Source organism: Hyla sarda, chromosome 12 (genome assembly GCF_029499605.1).
Source record: "Hyla sarda isolate aHylSar1 chromosome 12, aHylSar1.hap1, whole genome shotgun sequence".
Taxonomy (NCBI): domain Eukaryota; kingdom Metazoa; phylum Chordata; class Amphibia; order Anura; family Hylidae; genus Hyla; species Hyla sarda.
This window is the reverse complement of record NC_079200.1, coordinates 15374189-15399188: the sequence shown is the minus strand read 5'-3', so window position 1 is coordinate 15399188 and position 25000 is coordinate 15374189. Positions and strand designations below refer to the sequence as shown.

At 44.7% G+C, this 25000-nt stretch overlaps 1 protein-coding gene across 7 annotated transcripts in view; it reads right to left on the bottom strand.

Annotated features, from left to right (window-relative positions):
- The window catches only part of ETV4 (ETS variant transcription factor 4), a 97821-nt gene that overhangs the window by 33633 nt on the left and 39188 nt on the right, over nucleotides 1–25000 (bottom strand). For all 7 annotated transcript variants that reach the window (XM_056547599.1, XM_056547600.1, XM_056547602.1 and 4 more), the window contains exon 5: nucleotides 1586–1639. In XM_056547599.1, the coding sequence (XP_056403574.1) occupies nucleotides 1586–1639 (54 nt within the window). The remainder of the gene's footprint in view (nucleotides 1–1585; nucleotides 1640–25000) is intronic.

The following is a 25000-nucleotide window of genomic DNA, read 5'->3' as shown; positions in this document are numbered from 1 at the left end:
CCACCGCAGTGCGAAAACAGCATTCTGAACATTCAGTTCCGAACAGTTTTTTGGAGAAAAAATAAATAAATATATAATATAATATAATATAAATTATATATATATTTATTTTTTTTTATTTTTTATTTTTTTATTTTTTTATTTTTTTTTTAAATCAACTGGTGCCAGAAAGTTAAAACAGATTTGTAAATTACTTCTATAAAAAAAAAATATATCTTCATCCTTCCAGTTCCAGCTCTTGAATGCTACAGTGCAATTTGTGCAGTTCTTTCCAGTCTGACCACAGTGCTCTCTGCTGACACCTTTGTCCATGCCAGGAACTGTCCAGAGCAGGAGCAAATCCTCATAGGAACTGTCCAGAGCAGGATAGGTTTTCTGACATGGACATGGAGGTGTCAGCAGAGAGCACTCTGGTCAGACTGGAAATAACCACACAACTTCCTCTAGAGCATACAGCAGCTGATAAGTACTGGAAGGATTAAGATTTTTTTTTTTAATAGAAGTAATTTACAAATCTGTTCTGGCACCAATGATTTGAAAAAAAAAATATATATATATAATAATAATAATAATAATAATAATAATAATAATGTTTTCCATCGGAGTACTCCTTTAATAGTAAAAAATGCAGACAGCAGCTTATCCCGAGAACCATGCCATATCCTTCTCTCTCCTGACTATCGCCAGCAGTAGAGAATCGGGAGGCCGCATACACAAGACGGTTGGGCCCATCCCACCAAAAATCAGCAGATTTAACCAACACTGGTGATAAACGGAGCAATGCATGTAATCCAGCCAAACTTTTCATGGACTCTAAGGGAACGTTCAGACGAGCGGATTTATAGTGTATTTTACGCTGCAGATCTTCCGCTGAAGGACCTCTATATGCTGCCTTTACATGTGCCTGCTCGGAGCAGCAATACGCCACTACGAGCAGACACACTGAAGCGATATGCGAGTCGCAGCGCATGCGCGGTGTACTCGCACACATCGAGGCCTTTCCCCCTGCTCAATGAGCTAGACCAAGAGCTGCTGCGATGTGCGAGTATACTGTGCATGCTCGTGGCGACTCGCACATCGCAGTGTGTCTGCTCATAGTGGCGTATTGCCGCTCCGAGCAGGCACATGTAAAGGCAGCATATAGCGGTCCTTCAGCGGCAGATCCGCAGCGAAATACGAGCGGAAAATCCGCCATTTTATTTATTTTTTATCTATCATCTAAAATAAAAAACATTTATCTAAAAAGTTTTTGTGCAAAAAGATTACATTGGAGTATACAAAAAAAATATACTCCATCCCCATCCCTCCATTACTTTTTCTTTTGATTGCTGAACTTATGGAGAGACACAAACAGAAGTTCACCAAATCAAAAAATAAAAATAGCAACAAAATGGAAAGTGCGGCCTACAAACACTTCACCGTATAGACATTAGGTCCATTTCCCATGTTTTCTTCCCCCAAAAGGGATATGATCCAAACATCCTCCACAAATGTTGAAAGAAATCAGAAGAAAAGTCGCCGACATTGAAACAGTTACCCCAAATTTTTTTTTTTTTTCAACCATTGAAACTAAAGGGTTACTCACGGTTCTCGGACTGCAGGTCCAGCAGAAACTGTTCATCGCCGTCTGGCACTTGAGCTGCATAATAAAAATTAAAATTAAAAAAATTAGTCATTAAAAAAAAAAATGCTTTTTTTAAAATACAATTTTTAACAAGCTGCTAATATTCACTTTTATATATTCAAAATAAAAATAAATAAATGATAACGCGATGATTGAGAGACAGGGATTTTCTCAGACTTCCTGCCATTAATCCCACTGGGAAAACATTCCATCCAGCCTTAAGTGGCTGATAACAGGAGACAATAGATCTCATTACTAATACACCTAATAAAGATAATGCAGACTGGAGAATAGGCCTCTAAAAAGCTTCTCAGAGAAAGGAAAATGTCTCTAGCGCCAGGACGATCTGTACTGTGAAGGGTTAATTAACCAGTCTAAAAAGCAGAGGCAGAAAACATGGGACCGAGGCCATAATGTGACCGATCACGTGCGGGACTGTCCCTACGAATGATCCCACCAGCAAGACTAAAGGCCTCGTTCACACCGCGGAATTTCCTCCGAGCAGAAGCCAGGGGAAAGATTCTGCTCAGATATTCCGCTGCACTGTGGAATTTACACGGCGCAATAATCTGCCTCAGAAATATCGGTTATGGAATTGTCAATTCTTTCTGCAGAATCTGCTCTATGCAGACAGCACGCTTCCAAATAGAGAAAGAGTGGCGTGGGGGGGGGGGGGGGGGGAGAAAGAGGGGCGTGGGGGGGTGGAGAAAGAGGGGCGTGGGGGGTGGAGAAAGAGGGGCGTGGAGAAAGAGGGGCGTGGGGGGGTGGAGAAAGAGGGGGGGAGAGAGGGGCGGGGGGGAGAGGGGCGGGGGGGAAAGAGGGGCGGGGGGGAAAGAGGGGCGGGGGGGAGAGAAAGAGGGGCGGGGGGGGAGAGAAAGAGGGGCGGGGGGGGAGAGAAAGAGGGGCGGGGGGGAGAGAAAGAGGGGCGGGGGGGAGAGAAAGAGGGGCGGGGGGGAGAGAAAGAGGGGCGGGGGGGGAGAGAAAGAGGGGCGGGGGGAGAATACAAAAAAGGGCTTGTGCAGAACCATTTGTACAGTCGAATCTGATTTGCCACGTTTTTCAGGGTAAAATAATAATAAAAATCTGGTGGAGTCTTTTGTTTTCCATCGTGGACAATCCTTCCCATATCAATTTTCCATCACACACGTACGGGCAGCATTATTCTGGTCCCTATTGCCTCGCTGGGATATACAAGCTTCAGTTTTACTAATTTGCAGCATCGCAATCTCTAAAAAGATTTTTCAATTTCACCTTTTACGACGGGCGCCCAACATCGCGCGCCATTGTGAAAGACGGACAATGCTAACGCTCCGAGCCAACTCATTTGAGGTTAACGGCAGATAACTCTGGCACGGGTCCAGTCTGGGGGAGGGGGAGGAATTTTTATTCTTTATTTCTTTAATTGAAATTTTTTTTTTTTATTAACCCTCTCCATGTGAGACACTTCGGTACCAACTGGACAGTGTCTATATTCTCTGTGCACTGTAAGCAGAAAAGAGCGGTAGTTTGTAGCGGTGAAGCTGAAAGCCGATCTACCGGTGCACATTTATAGAGCAATAAAACACGGGCTGAGGGTGTTTTATTTCCTACACAGGTGAAACATCGCGCCCCGAATCCTTCCAGTGTATATATAGAATCCCAGCCCCGTCACTGCTGCAGAAACACTACACGGAGGAGAAATGTGCTGCGTCAAGAGCTGAATGTCTGCTCAATACCAAGAGGCGGCCGACAAGAACACAACGTATTAAAAAGGAAACCTGTTAATGCTTTCATGCTGCCCAAACGCATTACTGGCCTGGAGCATACAACACAAGATAAAGGAAAGTGTCCGGCACCAGGCAGATACAGGAATGTACTTTATACCTAAAACCCATATAAAACCACATTAGAAATACAGCAAACAGACGCATTTCGGACTGTGTGTTCTTACTCACCATGTGTAGAAAAGGTATCTTATGCCTTTGAGAAAATGAATTTTTTTTGTTTTTCTTCATACCAGTGCGAACACGTCCTTATGTTTTTTGTTTCTTATGTCTGTGTGAATATGTCCCTATAACACATATTCCTTTGGATGCATTCTATGGGCTGTGAGAATATGAAGATATTGCTAAGTAATAAATGCTGTCCTGAGAATATGCATCAGAGGAGGAGTATTGCCAGGTCAGTACCAGTCCATAAAGGGAACACAAACAACACAATGTATCTCCAAGTCACTGACACTTGTGTGAAATCCCACTGTCCACTCAGGAAGAATACTGATTGACAATCAATCTCACATGGAACCGACAACAGGTGGAAATTATAGGCAATTAGCATGACACCCCCAATAAAGGAATGGTTCTGCAGGTGGTGACCACAGACCACTTCTCAGTTCCTATGCTTCCTGGCTGACGTTTTGGTCACTTTTGAATGCTGGCGGTGCTTTCACTCTAGTGGTAGCATGAGACGGAGTCTACAACCCACACAAGTGGCTCAGGTAATGCAGATCATCCAGGATGGCACATCAATGCGAGCTGTGGCAAGAAGGTTTGTGGTCTGTCAGCGTAGTGTTATGAGCATGGAGGCGCAGCCAGGAGACAGGCCAGTACATCAGGAGACGTGGAGGAGGGCGTAGGAGGGCAACAACCCAGCAGCAGGACCGCTACCGCCGCCTTTGTGCAAGGAGGAGCACTGCCAGAGCCCTGCAAAATGACCTCCAGCAGGCCACAAATGTGCATGTGTCTACTCAAAAGGTCAGAAATAGACTCCATGAGGGCGGTATGAGGGCCCGCCGTCCACAGGTGGGGGGTTGTGCTTACAGCCCAACACCGTGCAGGACGTTTGGCATTTGTCAGAGAACACCAAGATTGGCAAATTCTCCACTGGCGCCCTGTGCTCTTTACAGATGAAAGCAGGTTCACACTGCGCACATGTGACAGACGTGACAGAGTCTTGAGACGCCGTGGAGAACGTTCTGCTGCCTGCAACATCCTCCAGCATGACCAGTTTGGCGGTGGGTCAGTAATGGTGCGGGGTAGCATTTCTTTGGGGGGGCTGCACAGCCCTCCATGTGCTTGCCATTAGGTACCGAGATGAGATCCTCAGTCCCCTTGTGAGACCATATGCTGGTGCGGTTGGCCCTGGGTTCCTCCTAATACAAGACAATGCTAGACCTCATGTGGCTGGAGTGTGTCAGCAGTTCCTGGAAGAGGAAGGCATTGATGCTATGGACTGGCCGCCCGTTCCCCTGAATCCGATTGAGCACATCTGGGAGGTCTCGCTCCATCCACCACAGACTGTCCAGGAGTTGGCGGATGCTTTAGTCCAGGTCTGGGAGGACATCCCTCAGGAGACCATCCCCCACCTCATCAGGATCATGCCCAGGCGTTGTAGGGAGGTCATACGGGCACGTGGAGGCCACACACACTACTGAGCCTCATTGGGACTTGTATTAAGGACATTACATAAAGTTGGATCAGCCTGTAGTGGGGTTTTCCACTGTGATTTTGAGTGTGACTCCATATCCAGACCTCCAGGGGTTCATACATTTGATTTCCATCATTTCTACAATTCCCATCATTGCACTAGAGACCAGTAGTATTCCGCCTAGGAGCTATTTTAATACTACAATTCCCATCATTTCACTTTAGGACAATAGCTCCTAGGCGGAATACTACTGGTCTATAGTGAAATGATGGGAATTGTAGTTCTGCAGCAGCTTCACGGTTAAAGACTTCGATCAACAGTAAAATGAAAAGAATTGTAGTTTCTCGACAGAACAGGGCAGTGTTTCCCAACCAGCGTGCCTCCAGATGTTGCAAAACTAAGACTCCCAGCATGCCCGGACAGCCAAAGGCTGTCCGGGCATGCTGGGAGTTGTAGTTTTGCAACACCTGGAGGCACCCTGATTGGGAAACCATGAATAGGGAATAAGCCCAAAAGGCATTAAATGGGGGAGGTAAGAAAATGCCAGGTCCTAGGTGACAAGACCCCCCAGTATAATATTGGGGGGGGGGGGAATAGGATTTGTCCCCCTTCTATGTATGTTCTGTGTTTTTGTCGTAACCTCTAGTGCAAGTTTTACCCAACCCAGCTGGGACCGATTCGCCATCACTCCGGTCTATGGAACGCCGCGGCGAGTTAATACTTCCTAAAGTGGGAATAAAAAAAAATAAAAAACGAAGGAGCGGCACATGGGTCCCGTCTAAATTTAGCGTCTCAGTTAATAGGTTAGAGATTGCACGGCGGTGACATTTGGGGAGGAAGTATTAGATTGTGTGCTGGTCATTGAGTAACATTAGGAGGAGACCAAGCAGTGAACTGGCAGTGCGACTTCCGGTACATTCCCCACAGCCCGGGCCTCGCATAGCACAGACTATTTAAAGCTGGCACCTTGGCACCGACTGCTGAAAAGTGATATCGGAAGCAAAAAGATCTGCGCTCAGCGAGAAGATTCATACCCATATGTGCATTGCTAGAAAGCACAGCTAAGGAAAGCTGGGTGACAACTCCTGGAGCGGTGTTTCCCAACCAGGGTCCCTCCAGCTGTTGCAAAACTACAACTCCCAGCATGCCCAGACAGCCTTCGGCTGTCCGGGCATGCTGGGAGATGTAGTTTTGCGACACCTAGAGGCACCCTGGTTGGGAAACACTTATGTCGTCATATTTCCTAAAAGCAGAGTATATGGAAAGCTGGGTGACAACTTCTATAGAATTATATAGCTAGATTTCCAATTATCATTATATATCATGAAGGGTACATGGAAAGCTGGGTGCCAACCACTGTGTGATTAATAGTCATGTTCCATTATACCAGTATATACCATGCAGGGTGTACAGAAAGCTACACCCTGCAACAACCCCTACAGGATTAAAGCTACACTCCACAACAACCCCTACAGGATTAGGTTTCCTTACATACCAGTTTACACCATGCAGGGTACATGGGAAGCTGGGTGATAAATCCTATAAGGTTACGTTACCCAATACCAGTATATACCATGCAGGGTATATGGAAAGCTGGGTATTAACCCCTATAGGATTACGTAGTTATGTTCCCCAATACCAGTATACACCATACATGGTATATAGAAAGCTGGGTGCCAACCCCTATAGGATTATGAAGTTTCGTTACCTAATAGCATTATATATTATACAGGGTAGATGGAAAGCTGGGTGACAAACCCTATAGGCTTATGTTCCCTAATATACCAGTATATACCATGCAGGGTATATGGAAACCTGGGTGACAACTCCTATAGGATTATGTTCCCTAATATACACCATGCAGGGTATATGGAAAGCTGAGTGACAATCCCTATAGGATTATGTTCCCTAATATACCAGTATATACCATGCAGGGTATATGGAAACCTGGGTGTCAACTCCTATAGGATTATGTTCCCTAATATACACCATGCAGGGTATATGGAAAGCTGAGTGACAATCCCTATAGGGTTATGTTTCCCTATTAGCAGTATATACCATATAAGGACTGTAAAAGGTCTTTATTATTGTAAATTAATAGAAAGTTGTATAAAATACTTTTCTTGCCCCTGGGAAAGCTGGGTGACAACCCAAACGACTGCCATAACATTATCCAGGTGTGGTCACCCAGCTTTCCCAGACTTGGCGAACACCTATGCAGATTTTTGTAGGTATCGTAAATATATGGGCAAGTGTTGTTGCCATTAATTAGTTTCTGCGGCGCTAATAAGGTTGTCACCCAACTTTCCCAGAGGCATGCGGCACTTCGGTAGCCGGCGATTGTCTTGGTAAATGTATCTGACCCTCGGCCTCTGGAGACGTCAACGTGATTTCTCGCCTCCTCGTTGGCTCATTTGTAAGTAGGAAATGGAGTTTCCTGTATCTATTCACATGGAAATCTAATGCGTTCCCATTGTCTCCTGACCTGACCCACACAGCGAGCGCTCACACGCGGCTCGTCCCTCGCAAAACAAGAGCGAAGGGTTAACCCTTCCTGACGTAACCCACACCTTTCATTACAAGAGGCCACTGCGACTAAGACAGTGTTGCAAAACTACAGCTCCCAGCATGCCCGGACAGCCTTTGGCTGTCCGGGCATGCTGGGAGTTGTAGTTTTGCAACAGCAGGAGGCACCCTGGTTGGGAAACACTGAGCAGAGATCTTTCGGGGGAATCCTGTTTTTAAAACATTTATTTTCCCCCTCCATTTAGAAAAGGGTTTCTGAAAACAGCGCCACTTTGGTCCATAGGCTGTGCCTGGTATTGCAGCATATTTTATGCTTTACCTGTCACAATCTCCTGTTTTTAGATAAATGTTGATGACCACTTTAAAGGGGTAGTCCCCTGAAAAAAAAATATATATATATATATATATATATATCTTTCTTTTTTTAAATCAACTGGTGCCAGAAAGTTAAACAGATTTGTAAATTACTTCTATTTAAAAATCTTAATCCTTCCAGTACTTAGCTGCTGTATGCTCCACAGGAAGTTCTTTTCTTTTTGAATCTCCTTTCTCCCTGACCGCAGTGCCCTCTGCTGACACCTCTGTCCATGTCAGGAACTGTCCAGAGCAGGATAGGTTTTCTATGAGGATTTGTTCCTGCTCTGGACAGTTTCTAACATGGACAGAGGTGTCAGCAGAGAGCACTGTGGTCCGACAGAGAGGAAATTCAAAATAAAAAGAACTTCCTGTGGAGCATACAGCAGCTGATAAGTACTGGAAGGATAACGATTTTTAAATAGAAGTAATTTACAAATCTATTTAATAAAAAAAAATAAAAAAAAGTTTTTCACTGGAGTACCCCTTTAAGGCAGGCCATGGTAAGATAGGGCTTCTCATCAGGATTCCGGGCATATCTTTTTATTTCCATAGTCCTTGCCACCGTAAAGATATAAGACTTTATGGTATCACATCAAATAAAGCTCAAGTGTCCAGGGGGCGTTCCCTTGCGCGACAAGAGCCCAGTTAAGCCCAACCCATGTCCTTTTTTAACAGCTTCTTTATCCGCTTGCATTCGCCTACCCTATTTGACTGACAGCCACTTTGTGAAGAGGACATGGGCGCAACTTAGTTGGGTTCTTTCTGCGTTTGGGGGGGGGGGGACAACGCCCCCTGGACACTTGAGCCTTATTTGATGTAATAACTTAGTCCTTTCCAGTGCTGAGAGAGATAAACCTATTTGATATTACATCAAATGAGGCTCAAGTGTCCAGGGGGCGTCCCCCAATGCAGGAAGGAACCCAACTAAGTCCCACCCATGTCCTCTTCACCTAGTGGCTGTCAGTCAAATAGTGTGGGCGGATGCAAGCGAATAAAGAAGCGGTGAATTTGAGGACATGGGTTGGACTTGGCTGGGCTTTTGCTGTGCTAGGCAACGCCCCCTGGGCACTTGAGCCTAATTTTGATATAAAAAGGAGTTATCTAGGGTTACAAAAACAGAGCTGATTTCTTCAAAGAAGAGCACCACTACTTGTCCTCAGGTTGGGTGTGGTATTGCAGCGTGTGGTACTGAAGTGAATGGAGACAAGTTGTAATACCACCTACAACCTGTGGACCGAGGTGGCGCATTTAAAAAAAAAAAGAAATTAGGTCTAATGACCCAACCGCATCTTAGTGCTCTAAGACACTGTCAGATCAAGTTTATAGAGCATTGTTTCCCAACCAGGTTGCCTCCAGCTGTTGCAAAATTACTTTTCTAAATCCTGGGCAAAAAAAATAAAAAATCTTCACTAGCCATCTCGGAATGGCTACCAAGGTACTGAACTTTAGCACGAACGTCATGACGCGCTCACCGTATTCGCTCGGCAAATCAACCATCACATGGGCAAGGCACCGCTCCTCACCATCACAAGACTTGTATAAAAAAAAAAAAAAAAGCTTTACAGAAAGACCTAGACACCATAGTGCGAGCCTTTAGATTGGCCATGGAGGATGGGGGGGGGATCCAAAAATTCCATTACCGACAGCATGGCCACGTCTTCTCCATGTCCGGTGTGGTGTGACGACAGGATATCGGGACTTATCTGCTCGGAAGGATTATAGGCTCACCGCCACGTTTATTGTGTGTCTATGGCCTTCATGTATCATACTTGTTAACAGTCACCACGACTGCAGATAACCGAGCTCTAAATGGTTTCCTCCTTCGGGGGTGGTCCGTAGACCACACTACGATCTGCTGAAAGTCCGAGACGTACGACCCTAGAAAGGGAAATATTGTCTCCACGTTTTTCCTCTCTGACATTTATTGGCCTCCTCAGATGTCTCGTTCTACAGTGTAATTTGTCAGGTTTTACGGTCGATGGCCGCGCGCCCCAGGGCTGGAATTACATCTTAACATTTTGTCAAGTTCCTCAGCAGCAATCTGGAAAAGGTAGCACCTGGTCTGGCGCACCTACGAGAACGCCTCAAGGGGAAGGTGGATAGAACAGGATTCACAGGTCTGGTATGGACAGCAACGTCTAACTAGAAGAAGATGAGGAGAGGGAAGGGTTAAAACCACCAAGAAAGTAGGGTTACCCCTAGACCGGGACTAAAACGTGGCTACATCTCCAGATGGCTGGGGCTCCTTCTTTATTACCATCAGCTTCCCACCGTCCTTATGGAGCTCTCTACGGCTTCAGTCTGACTGGCTCCAAGGATCTAAAGGGTTTTGCTACAACAGGTCTGAGGTTTCTTTAAAAGCAGATGGGGGAGGGGGGGGTACGGACTGGGTGGGCTAAGGCGTTGGAGAGATTTATACTACGTGCTGTTAAAAAGGGAAAAAAAACAATTCCTTTAGGGCTACTATTATTCCATAAAGATAAGAAAAAATGGCATAAATAAGAAAAGCAAATAATTCATTATTCAGAGGGTCCTCAGAGATTCAGTAGAGCGTTTTCTGATCTCGAGGGTACCGTCTAGCTTCCATTTTGTAGACTTAATAAAAGACAGCCATATAGTGGCCTCTAAATAGTAAATATATTTTATTCACTATAATACAAGGGGTTTAATAGAGGTAGGCCAGAGGCTGAGGAACCGCGACTCTACCGAGGGTCAGGAACAGGGCAACCAAAGAGCTTTCAGTAAGGTTCAACAGCAAATGAACATAGATCAAACAAGATGGCCGAGGTCTGTGAGGACCCGGAGATGGGGGTTAATCAAGGCAAGTAGGTAACATCTCAACCACTGTCTAATGTAAGTAGTTCCACTCTGTTGGAGAGAGGCTAGGGCCTAGCCTCAACCACTGTCCAAAGGAAGTAGTTCTACTTTGCTGGAGAGAGGCCCAGCCTTAACCAGAATGGAATTACTTCCTGTGGACAGTGGTTGAGATGTTATCTACCAGCCTTAAATAACCCTCATCTCCCGGTCTGACAAACCTCAGCCATCTTGTTATATCCATGGTAGACCCTGTCATGGCTTTCAGGAGACAAAGCCCTATCGCCCAGAAGCAAAAATCAGAAGGCCAAGAGCTTGTCTCACCTCGATGGAGGAGCTTCATTATTGTTTCACACAAGAGCAATGGATGTATTTTTTGCCTCTATATTATGGCCTGTTGCAAAACTACCACTCCCAGCATGCTGGGAATTGTAGTTCTGGAAGCACCCTTGTTGGTAAACACTGGTCTACAGACTTGGAAAGCATCATACATCACTAAGTTGCGTCATGAGACCTGCGGTTGGGCCTAGACTCGTGAGGGACTGCCCTTAAAAGCATAAAAGCTTGGTCAAAATTCTATTATATGCCTCCCTTTAGCGGCACCCAGTTAGGAACAACCTCTATCACCTATCTGGAGTGTTAAAATGTGCGTATGATCACTGGGGGGTTTCTACTAGAGATGAGCGAACTTACAGTAAATTCGATTCGTCACAAACTTCTCGGCTCGGCAGTTGATGACTTTTCCTGCATAAATGTGTTCAGCTTTCAGGTGCTCCGGTGGGTTGGAAAAGGTGGATACAGTCCTAGGAGACTCTTTCCTAGGAATGTATCCACCTTTTCCAGCCCACCGGAGCACCTAAAAGCTGAACACATTTATGCAGGAAAAGTCAACTGCCGAGCCGAGAAGTTTGCAACGAATCGAATTTACTGTAAGTTCGCTCATCTCTAGTTTCTACCAGTATGGGCACCATCACTCACTAGAACGGGGGTTCAAGTCCCCTGTTTGAAAGAAGTGGTGGACAAGGATGGATGCCGCTGCTCCATGTAATTTTATGGGACCGACGAATAAAGCCGAGCAACGTACTTGGCGTCACTTCACGAGTCCCATAGGCTTTGGAAAAAGCAGTAGTCAAATATGTGCCTTGCCAATACATTCAAATGGGGGACTTTGAACCCTTGTTCTCGTGATGGTCGAGTGCCAGATTGGTCAGACCACCAGTTGTTGATAGGCAAGAATTGTTGTTCGTGGTCCAACCCTTTTAAAGTAAAGTAAATGGTCAACTATGTTTTACATGGACTCTTCAGACCAATGATGGATCATATCTAGTAGCTAGGACCTACACCGGCCAACGAATGCTTGTTCTATGTGCAACATTGGTCGGACCATCAGGTGTGGATAGGCGATATATGTTTGTGGTCCAACTCAAAGGAGTATTCTGGCTATATACATCTTATCCCATATCCAAAGAATAAGGGATAAGATCTATGATCGCAGGGGTCCCGCCGATGAGACCCGTGTGATCTCTGATCTTCGCCTTCGAGATTGGGACATGATGTCACAGCCACACCCCCTAATGACGTCACACCACACCCCCTCCATTCATGTCTATGGGAGGCGGCCCCCTCCATTCATGTCTATGGGAGGGGGTGTGAAATGTTGTGTCGTCACATCCCAGTCTTTGAGGCAGCGCCCTCCACAGAATGCCTGCACAGAGATTGCGGGGGTCCCCACCGGCAGGCCCCCTGCGATTATATATCTTATCCCCTATCCTTCGGATAGGGGATAAGATGTATGAAGCCGAAATACCCCTTTAAAAGTAAATGATCAACTATGTATTACAAGGACTCTTCAGGCCATAAAAGACTGTCTTAAAAGGGGCATAGCAATGATAGATCTAGTAGCTAAGACCTACACGGGTCAACGAGAGGACAGGAGATCCACTGGACCTGCCACAAGTCTAGAAATTTGTCATAAAATTCCTTCCAACCACACAATGACTCCCATTACTATATAAAGGCAATGGGCTATTATAAAAGTAACAACATGTTATTAAAATGTAGAGTATTAGGGGAATTTAATTAAATCAAAACCCGTGAGATGACGACTCCACTCAACTCTGTCTACAAGTCAACGCTGACCATAAAGCAGGAGTTTACGAGAGGTAAAAAAGTTGGCCTGAAACGACAAACTATACCAGCAGTCTCGCAATCCCATGGCGGGGTTTATTCCAGATAATCCCGCTTCCACCCCTCTTCTGCCGCTACAGCCACATGAAACATCTCCGAAAGCTCATAAAGTCCCAGGGAAAGAATCACAGATCATGTGCAAATTGAGCCTCGGGGGGGAGCAGAAAAGTTGTTTAACATCCCTTAAAACTCCTTTCCAAATTGTCTTTTTCCATCCGCAAATGCCAGAAATCCTTTTTACTATTAACTACAGCTTAATGCGTCCTGTTTTTCATGAATGCTGATGTTGGACTTGCTTTTTTAACAAGTAGAACTGTATAAACAAGACAATCCTGCCCAAAAAACTTCCATTACTCCAATGTTTCCTAATAGGAAACTGAAAAATAAACGTCTGCTAAGGTCCTCCGAAAAAAAAGCGTATTAAAACAAGAGCACCTGCAGGGCCTGTCAGTGGGTACTGGTAGCAAAACAGTGGAAAGACCGGCAGACCCCAGCCTGGCCGGTGAGGCACATCCAGAACTTTGAACCAGATGCCTGAAAGAGGTTCCGGGAATGAAAACAAATTTTTTGGCCGCGAGGTTCAGGAGTTTGTCCGTTTGGCTGAAGAAACCACAATGTATGTGCAATCATTCATGGTACTGTACCTTTACAGGAGGACCTTGTCCACACAAGAAGCATATTACTATACATAGACATCTTTGATTGGATTTTAGCCAAAGTCAAGAGTGGATTCAAACAGAATGAAGAAAAGGTCCTCATGCACGTTCAAGATGTGTCGCCCGAGCCTGTCAATCTTGGTGGGACTGGCCAACCATGTTGTGTGAACATGGGGGCCACTGGCCTCATCTGACAGATTACGGGTTTGGGAAGAAAGGGAAGGAGTGTTAAAGGGGTACCTTGGGGGGGGGGGGGGGGAATTCTAATCAACTGTTAAAAACAGATTTTTTAAATTCCTTTTATTAAAAATCTTAATCTTTCCAGTACTTATCAGCTGCTGTATACTATAGAGGAAATTGTGTAGTTCTTTTCAGTCTGACCCCACTGCTCTCTGCTGACACCTCTGTCCATGTCAGGAACTGTCCAGAGCAGAAGGGAGGTTTGTTATGGGGATTTGCTCCTACTCTGGACAGTTCCTGACATGGACATAGGTGTCAGCAGAGAGCACCGTGGTCAGACTGGAAAGAACTACACAACTTCCTCTGGAGCATAGGATTAAGATTTTTTTTATATAAGTAATTTAGAAATCTGTTAAAAGGACAAGTATCATGAACAAAAAATGTATCCCCCTATCCAAATCTCCTGTTTGGAGCCCCGATTCTCTAGCACTTGGACCCCCTGCGATCTTAAACTTATCCCCTATCCTTCGGATAGGGGATAAGTTTTAGATCGCAGGGGGTCCGAGTGCTAGAGAACCGGGGCTCCAAACAGGAGATAAGTTTTTGTTCCCGATATACTTATCCTTTAACTTTCTGGAGCCAGTTGATATGAAAAAAATTGTACTCCTATAAAGGTTTTTGCCTTCCCTTGGACCAACACAGTAGAGTTATAGGTTGAAAATTGCCAACCCTATCAACTAGAACCATTTCTATAGACTATAGGAGCTTAGAATAGAAAATAAGAACTCCCAAAAACACCAACAGAAAAAGGATAAAAAAAATAGGCCAAAAGTCAGGTAGCCATCAGACTTAGATGTTTGCTCCCGGTGCCTTCGGAGGTAAAGTGTCTCCTTGGAGACAATGCCAACCTAGCTTAAAGTGTACCTGTCAGATTCCACAAAAAAAACATTTTTTTTTAAATATATCACTCAGTACCTAATACTGACCATGTACATCTAATTTTTATGTGTCTAGCACCTTTATTTATTTATTTTTATTACACTTTTAATTTAGCTGACTAGTCTGATTTCCTCTCAAAGGGAGGGGGCGTGGCCTCACTGTGAAGGTCTCCGCCCCCTCCCTCAGTATGCTGTCTGCTCACATCTCTCCTAGCATTAGCAAAACTACACAAGCTGACAGTGGGAGGAGCCCTGCGCTCACAGCTGTCAATCAAGGAAGTGTGTCCATGACATAGGTGATGACTCATGGACACAGCAGGACTAGTATGTGTCCAAGCAGGCAGGGGGGGGGCAGTTGTTTGACTGGCTTTTTCGGTATGAAATACTGAAAATTTTCTAATGAAAGCAATTGCAAAACCTATTGGTTATACCTGCTTTACAACATAGCAAAAGTTTTTGTATCTGACAGTGCCCATTTAACGTCTTGTAGACTGGAAAACACTCACTGGAGGAAGGGGGATGCAAATAGTCTCACCTCCAGAAGGTAGGAAAGCTGGCAATGTAGTGCTACCTATTGGAGGTAGTTTCCCTGTAAAGTCAATGTTCAACTCAAAAGAGCCTTGATCCATGACTGGGAACGATCAGCCAAAACTGGCTGGGTGAGAGACCCTTAATGTGAATTTGAGAGGGTAAGGTGTCTCCTGAGAAAGACCATCAAGCTGGCATAGGTAGACTCACTGGAGGGAGAAGAGCTGGACGGCGTCCTCCTCCCCTGAACGAAAACTGCCAGGCCTATAAGACTTCCAATGCCAACTTGGCAAGGCAATAATCCTCCAACAGGTGGCACTACAGAGCCAGCTTCCTTCTGCGGGACAGCTACTTTCCACCCTTGAGAATTTCTCCACCCATGCTGGTTATATATGGTCTAAAAATAGGGACTGGGTTAAGTACCATTGCTGTAAAGGCCCGACTCAGTCCTTGAAGGGGTATTCCGGTGGAAAATATATTTTTTTTAAATCAACTGGTGCCAGAAAGTTAAACAGATTTGTAAATTATTTCAATAAAAAAAATATTTGTCCTTCCAGTACTTATTAGCAGCTGTATGTTACAGAGGAAATTCTTTTCTTTTTGAATTTCTTTTTTGTCTTGTCCACAGTGCTCTCTGCTGACACCTGATGCCCGTATCAGGAACTGTCAGGAGCAGGAGAAAATCCCAAGAGCAAACCTATGCTGCTCTGGACAGTTCCTGACATGGACAGAGGTGTCAGCAGAGAGCACTGTGGACAAGACAGAAGAAATTCAAAAAGAAAATAATTTCCTCTGTATCATACAGCTGCTAATCTGCTAATAAGTACTGGAAGGATTAAGATTTTTAAATAGAAGTAATTTACACATCTGTTTAACTTTCTGGCACCAGTTGATTTAAAAAAAAAAAAAAAAAAAGTTATAATAATAAACCACCGGAGTACCCCTTTAAGTCCCACCAACATGCCAGTTTTTTCCAGTTACTCGATTTGAATAGGACAAGGAAAGACAAATCCTGGACTGTTGTTGGGCCGCCAGGACTAGGTTGGGAACCTTTGGTCTACAATATTCCTTAAGCAGCAGTTCAGGAGCAAAACAGGTGGCTCTCGTGCTATTGGTAGCTGCTGATACTACAGCTCTAACCTGAAACTAAAGCATTAAAGGGGTACTCTGCCCCTAGACATCTTATCCCCTATCCAAAGGATAAGGGATAAGATGTCTGATTGTGGGGGGGGGGGGGGGAACCGGCCGCTGGGACCTCCCGCAATCTCTGGCGCGGCACCTAGAATTCTGGTGCATGGAGAGAACTGTGCTCTATGCCGGATGACGGGCGACCACAGCCGTCACGCCCCCTTCATTCAAGTCTATAGGAGGAGGAGTGACGGCTATGTACTAGCACTCACGCCCCCAGACATGAATGGAGGGGGCGTGGTGTGGCGTCACGAACAAGGAAGCCATGCTTCCATGTGTAGTAAGCCGCGGGGCTGGCCTGGAGAATGCGGGGGGGGGGGGGGATCAGGACCCCCACAATCCTGTGGATAGGGATAAGATGTCTAGGGGCGGAGTACCCCTTTAAATCAGTTGTTTTAAAGGGGTTATCCAGGAAAAAAAAAATTTTATATATCAACTGGCTCCACAAAAGTTAAACAGATTTGTAAATTACTTCTATTAAAAAATCTTAATCCTTTCAGTACTTATGAGCTTCTGAAGTTGAGTTGTTCTTTTCTGTCTAAGTGCTCTCTGGTAACCGCCCAGTTTAGAAGAGGTTTCCTATGCGGATTTTCTTCTAAACTGGGCGGTTCCCAAGACAGGTGTCACCAGAGAGCACTTAGACAGAAAAGAACAACTCAACTTCAGAAGCTCTTAAGTACCGAAAGGATTAAGATTTTTTAATAGAAGTAATTTACAAATCTGTTTCACTTTCTGGAGCCAGTTGATATATATAAAAAAGTTTTTTCCTGGAATACCCCTTTAAACTGTGGCCCTCCCGATGTTGCAAAACTTCAACTCCCAGCATGCCCGGACAGCCGTTGGCTGTCCGAGCATGCTGGGAGTTGAAGTTTTGCAGCATCTGGAGGGCCACAGTTTGGGACCACTGCATTAAATCTGGGCAGATACGGCTACAGCATTCAATACCACAGCAGGCGCAGATGGTCGACTTGTGGTTTAATGTCACTTTACAAGACACCGATCGTGATCAAGAATCCTAAAAATACATTTGTTACTGGATTTCCTGGTTTATAAAGAAAAAAATAGGATTTTGCAATTTGAAGAAAACTCTTGTTTAGGCAGCAGGATGATGCAACCCAAGGATCTGAGGCAGCCTGTGCCAAGGCATAATTACATAAAAACAGTCAGAACTCAGAATACGGAGTTAGGGCCGCTGCCAGAAAGTAACCACAAACATGTCGGCATTTCCATTTTAGCTCAGTTTTCAAGAGGGGGAAGAAAAAAAAACTGTAAAAAAAATTAGAAAAAAAATAAAAAAGGAAACATTCATACACAATATAAAAAATAAAAATAAACTAAACACCACCGACACACCAAGAAAGTCATTTAAAAATGAAAAAAGGAGAGAAAAAACAAAGTAAAAAAAAAGGAAACATTCATACACAATATAAAAAATAAAAATAAATAAATAAACTAAACCCCACCGACACACCAAGAAAGTCATTTAAAAATAAAAAAGGAGAAAAAAAATAAATAATAAAAGTCATAAGATTAGGACGTATCTTGGTTGTAGCTCCATGGAGCACCCAGTAGAGTAGAGTTTGGGTCATCCCATCTTCTCATACATATCAGTTGTCGTAAGAAGGACAATTTTTGTCCAACATTATCACCCTGGTGAGATCACATAACTTTCTCCTTTTGGATATGACCAGAGATAAGAAAACCTACAGTAAATCCCATCAGAAACGAAGGGAACTGCCATAGATTGGTTTAGTCTGAAAATTTTTGTTGCACTCTCTAAGTTGACCGATTGCCCAGAAAACACCAGTAAGGGGACCTTCACGTTACGATTTTACTGTACTGGAATCAGTTTCCTTCAGACTCAGCTTTCTGAGGGAGCCGAGCACAAATAAATGGGGGCGATGGTTCACTCAAGAGACTTCCTCTTTGTTCTAGCGATTAATGGGGGTCTTGGCACCATTTTTTTTTTTAACACACATTTGGTCTCCAAAAAACTGGTGCTGCTTTCCTAGTGCTCCGATTGCCCGGAAAAATGAACACTCTCCTACGAGACCCAAGAGTGGTCTAAGGGGGCATTCACACTATGATTTTACTGTACGGGAACTGGACCCGGCCCATATCCAATTTATTTCAATGCGATGACCGGAGTCAAACGGTGACTCCAGCTCACTTTTGCCCTGTATCCGGTTTTCTGACCGAATCTAAAACCGCGGCATTCCACGGTTTTAGGTCCGGTCAGAAAATCGGATGCGGGGTAAAAATAAGAACCGGAGTCACCGTTTGACTCCGGTCGGCTCATTGAAATGAATTAGATATGGGGCGGGTCTGGCTGGGATACGGGAGAGCACGGTTTTCTTTCCCCCCAGCCGGATCTGGCTCCCGTACAGTAAAATCATAGCGTGAATGCCCCCTAAGACCAGTCTTGGGTCTCGTAGGAGAGTGTTCATCTTTTCCGGGCAACCAGAGCACTAGGAAAGCAGCACCAGTTTTTTGGAGACCAAATGTTAATCTGTTTAATATTTTTGATTAAAAAAAAAAAATAATTTATTAAAAAAAATTAAAAAAGGGGCCTGACTGCCGAGACCCCCATTAATCGCTATAACAAAGGGGAAGAGTCTCTTGAGTGAACAATGTCCCCCTTTATTTGTGCTCAGCTCCCTCAGTAAGCTGAGTCTGAAGGAAACTGATTCATTGAAATGCGGAAACTTTCTGCAAATTCAGATACCGCTAGTTCTGCTTTCCAAGGACAACCAGGAAGAAGCAAGGGAACAGCATTCATTTTAGCGCTTCTTTCCCTTCGATCTAGAGGTCAATGGGAGTCTGGACCTCCACCGATCTGAACATAAAGCACTATGACATCCAAAACTTTGTTAAAACAACAGGTACACTTTAAAGGGGTACTCCGCCCCTAGATATCTTATCCCCTATGCAAAGTATAGGGGATAAGATGTCTGATGGCTGGGGACCAACGCGATCTCGGCTGCACCCCAGACATCTGATGCACGGAGCGAAATTCGCTCCGTGCCGTATAACCGGCGATGCAGGGTGGAGGCTTGTTACATCACGGCCACGCCACGCTTCTGATGTCACGGCCGCTCCCCCTCAATGCAAGTCTATGGGAGGGGGCGTGACGGCCGTCACGCCCCCTCCCATAGACTTGCATTGAGGGGGCGTGGCCATGACGTTACGAGCCTCCGGCGCTGCACCCAACAGTCTAAACAAACACCGGGTGCAGCAAGGAGATCGTGGGGGTGCCCGGCGGCGGCGCCCCCGCTATCAGACATCTTATGCCCTATCCTTTGGATAGGGGATAAGATGTCTAGGGGCGGAGTACCCCTTTAATTTTACTGCTCCATTAAAATGAAAGGCTCTGCAAAAAACAATTGACATTGACCATCTATGGCCGTGTACAACTCTCAGGTGCCCCAACAGCCAAGGGGCATTCATCTACACCAGTGGTCAAAACTTAAAGGGGTACTCCGGTGGAAAACCTTTTTTTTTATATGAACTGGTGCCAGTAAGTTAAACAGATTTGTATATTACTTCGATTAAAAAAATCTTTACCCTTCCAGGACTTTTTAACAGCTGTATGCTACTCCATTAGAACAGGAAAAATTCTAATTCTGGACTATTGGTGGCCTTAAAGGGGTACTTCACTGGGAATTTTTTTTTTTTTTTTTTTCAAATCAACTGGTGCCAGGAAGTTAAACAGATTTGTAAATGACTTCTATTTAAAAAAATCTTAAATCCTTCCAGTACTTAGCTGCTGTATACTACAGAGGAAATTCTTTTCTTTTTTAATTTACTTTTTGTCTTGTCCACAGTGCTCTCTGCTGACATCTCTGTCCGTGTCAGGAACTGTCCAGAGTAGCATAGGTTTGCAATGGGGTTTTTCTCCTGCTCTGGACAGTTCCTGATACAGGGCATCAGGTGTCAGCAGAGAGCACTGTGGACAAGACAAAAAAAGAAATTCAAAAAGAAAAGAATTTCCTCTGTAGCATACAGCTGCTAAAAAGTACTGGAAGGACCAATTTTTTTTTTTTTTTTATAGAAGTAATTTACAAATCTGTTTTAACTTTCTGGCAACAGTTGATTTAAAAAAAAAAAATTATATATATATATTATAATAATAATAATAATAATAATAATAATAATAATAATGTTTTCCACCAGTGTACCCCTTTAAGTTTCTTTTTTGGGTTCTTCACCATATGATGTTGCTATTCAGGCAGCGTTCACCTAAACAAGCTTCAGGTCACTGACCGCCTCTGATAATTTCACCACTTTCACTATTAACCAAATCAATCCCGCAATCACCTTCAAATGCAATAAGGTTGGGGGGGGGGGGGGGGGGTCAGCAAGGAAGTAAGGTTGGGTAAGCACAATTATTAGCACATCAAAGGCAATGGCACTTGGGAGACCCGAGAAGTCCGTGTGCTATTGTCCCTTCATCACCTTGTTCTTCCTGTTCTCAGACCTCCAGTACAGTCCTGAAGGGCTTGCTCAAGCTCTTAAGTAAAAGTCCCAAAGACCCAACCAAATGGTTGAGAGAAAGCTGATCAAAGGGCGACAAGCAAACAAAATCACAGCGGCTAATCTAAACTCCTGGACAAAGTCCTGGACACGGCATATATGGTATATAGAGTATAGATTATACAGTATTGACCACAGTTGCACCTACATTATGATATTGCATCAACTGCAATAACTGTAAAAATAGATGGTTAATCAGAATCCCTTCACGTGTAAGCACAGACTTTCCCAGATGTCCCCAACCCACTCCGTAAAGGGGTACTCCACCGGAAAAACTATATATACTTTTTTTAAATCAACTGGTGGCAGAAAGTTAAACAGATTTGTAAATTACTTCTATATAAAAATCTTAATCCTTCCAGTACTTAGCTGCTGCTGTATGATCCACAGGAATCTGTTCTTTTATTTTTGAATTTCCTTTCTTTCTGACAACAGACACCTCAGGAGAGGTTTGCTATGGGGGGGGGGATTTGCGCCTACTCTGGACAGTTCCTAAAATGGACAGAGGTGTCAGCAGAGAGCACTGTGGTCAGACAGAAAGGACATTCAAAAAAGAAAAGAAAAGATTTTTTAATAGAAGTCATTTACAAATCTGTTTCTCTTCCTGGCACCAGTTAATTTGGAAAAAAAAAAAAAAAAAAAAAAAAAAAAAAATTAAAAATTAAAAAAAAAAAAGGTTTACAGTGAAGTACCCCTTTAAGGTCACCAATAGTCCAGAATTTTTATTTTTCCTGTTCTAATTGAGTAACAAAAAAAATCTGGCATGTTGGTGGGCTTTGAGGTCTTGGGTACCACTGTGCTATCTAATACTAAATAGCTGGACGTGAAAGCAAAGCCAACATAAAAAAAAAAAAAAGGTCAAATATTTTATGTTTTTACAATAGAAAACTGAGTTTTAACAGCCAACCAAAAAGCAGCCTAGCTATAGTCAATATGCAGTAATAAAAAATTAAATACATAATAATAATAATAATTATATATAAATAATAAATAAATAATACTAATAATAATAAATAAATAATAATTATAATAATAATAATGCTGTGTTGTCCGCTCATCCACTTGCAACTAGAGATGAGCGAACTTACAGTTAATTCAATTCGTCACGAACTTCTCGGCTCGGCAGTTGATGACTTTATCCTGCATAAATTAGTTCAGCCTTCAGGTGCTCCGGTGGGCTGGAAAAGGTTGATACAGTCCTAGGAAAGAGTCTCCTAGGACTGTATCCACCTTTTCCAGCCCACCGGAGCACCTGAAAGCTGAACTAATTTATGCAGGATAAGTCATCAACTGCCGAGCCGAGAAGTTCGTGACGAATCTAATTTACTGTAAGTTCGCTCATCTCTACTTGCAACCTCCAATGGTCCCGCCCTGGCTTAACCGTCCGAATCCAAACAAAGAATGTCCGGCACAAGATGTGCATATAAAACTTTATTGATGCTTGGCAAGGAGTCACAATACAGATCTGGGAAGTCCGACGCGTTTCGTACCGTCAGGTGCTTAATCGTAGTCTACGATTAAGCACCTGACGGTCCGAAACGCGTCGGATGTCCCATATGTGTATTGTGACTTCTTGCCAAGCATCAAATAAAGCAAGAATTATATGCACATCTTGTGCCGGACATTCTTGGTTTGAATAATAATAAAAAAATTAAAAATAAATCAAAATAAAATATAAAAAAAAATAAAAAAAATAAAAATAAAAATCACACAGGCTTGGGATTGGTGAACAAGTTTTTAGTCCTACAGACAAAGTTCTTCACAATAAAGTCAGCTAAACTAGACAGCTAATACTCTAGTACAGCGTTTCCCAACCAGGGTGCCTCCAGCTGTTGCTAAACTACAACTCCCAGCATGCCCGGACAGCCAAAGGCTGTCCGGGCATGCTGGGAGTTGTAGTTTTGCAACAGCTGTAGGCACCCTGGTTGGAAAACACTGTACTAGAGTATTAGAATGTGTCAGTCGAGTGGCTGTCAGTGACGGAATCCACCATGGTGGTCCTATCTGCGTGGTGCCTGGAGGTTATCTAGTCCTGTCCTATAAAGCTTAGCAGACGGCAAAGACAACTAAAACTACCATCACAACATTAATTCTATAGAAAAAGAAAAAAAAACAACAAAAAAACGCACACTGGCTCCACCAGTTAAGCAAACATGAAAAGCCAAAGCAAAACAGACAGATCCAGGCAGCGCCGGGCTACTATGGCGCTCACCTTGATCCTCAACCCGGTTGCTACACAAATCCCTGTTGTAAATCGGTATCCCGGCAACCCCATAACATGGCGGATCACGTGCTCACTGTCAGCGAGGGCAATACAGATATGCGAGCAGATAAGACCCTGAACCTAAATCAACAATACAATCTTGGAGACCTGCCACTTCCCATATCTATGCAGACACTTGTAAGTGAAGATTTTCTGAACTGGAACTTCAAAAAGGACCCCCGACCCCCCCCCCCCCCCAATTAAACGCCAAATGCTGAAAAGCTGACGGGAGACATGGAAATAACTAACAAGGAGTGTTACATCTGAACGATTCCTCAGATAGTCACATATGTGACCATTAAACTCTACGTGCCCCTACATCAAGCCCCTGACGCGACTTCCCAAAATGGAGATTCATTTGGTAGGACCCAAGGAGCTTGACGTTCTGAAGGTCATCGGTAGAGGTCCAGCATGTGATCCGTCTACTCTAGCGTCAACGTGCGCCACAATACCACGTGCAGCACCCAACCATTGCAAAACACTTAGATGTTTCCTTAAAGGAGTACTCCGCTGCTCAGCGTTTGGAGCAAACTGTTCCGAACGCTGGAGTCGGGAGCTCGTGATGTCATAGTCCCGCCCCCTCGTAACGTCACGTCCTGCCCCCTCAATGCAAGACTATGGGAGGGGGCGTGACTTCCGTCACGCCCCCTCCCATAGACTTGCATTGAGGGGGAGGGGCGTGACATGAGGGGGCAGGGGCTATGACGTCACGAGCTCCCGGCTCCAGCATTCGGAACAGTTTGTTCCAAAATGCCGAGCAGCGGAGTACTCCTTTAAAGGGGTACTCCGGTGCTTAAACATCTTATCCTCTATCCAAAAGGATAGGGGATAAGATGCCTGATCGCGGGAGTCCCGCAACTGGGGGCCCCGGGATCATGCACGCGGCACCCCGTTTGTAATCAGTGCCCGGAGCGTGTTCGCTCCGGGACTGATTACCGGCGACCGCAGGGCCGGCGGCGTGTGACGTCATGCCTCCGCCCCCGTGTGACGTCATGCTCCGCCCCTCAATGCAAGCCGACGGGAGGGGGCGTGATAGCTATCAAGCCCCCTCCCGTAGGCTTGCATTGAGGGGCAGAGCGTAACGTCACCCGGTGGGCGGAGGCGTGACGTCACAAGCCGCCCGCCCTGCGGTCGACCATAATCAGACCCGGAGCGAACACGCTGGCGTATACACAGCGTATTTCACGCTACTCAAAGTTTGCGGGGGCAGCAGGAAATACGCAGCGTATTCCTCGCTCACTATAACACACAGGGCTTTCCGCCGGCATGCGTGTAGTGAGTTTTGGAGACGGGGCCATGTGCCGGCGTGACTGACGCGTTGCTCCGCCTCCAAAGCTCACTGCGCACACAGGGCTGCCGCCGGAAAGCCCTGTGTATAGTGAGCGAGGAGTATGCAGCGTATTTCCCGCTGCTGCTGCAAATTTTGAGCAGAGTGAAATACGCTGCATATACGACAGGTGGGAACGCACCCTAAAGGGGTATTCCAGTGGAAAACTTTAATTTTTTTTATATTTTTTATCATCCTCAACTGGTGCCAGAAAGTTAAACAGATTTGTAAATTACTTCAATTAAAAAATCTTAATGCTTCCAGTACTTATCAGCTGCTGTATGTTCCACAGGAAGTTCTTTTCTTTTTGAGCTTCCTTTCTGTCTGACCACTGTGCTCTCTGCTGACACTTCTGTCCATGTCAGGTGCTGTCCACAGCAGGAGAAAATCCCCATAGCAAACCTCTGCTGCTCTGGACAGTTCCTGACATGGACAGAGGTGTCAGCAGAGAGCACAGTGGCGAGATTTAAAAAA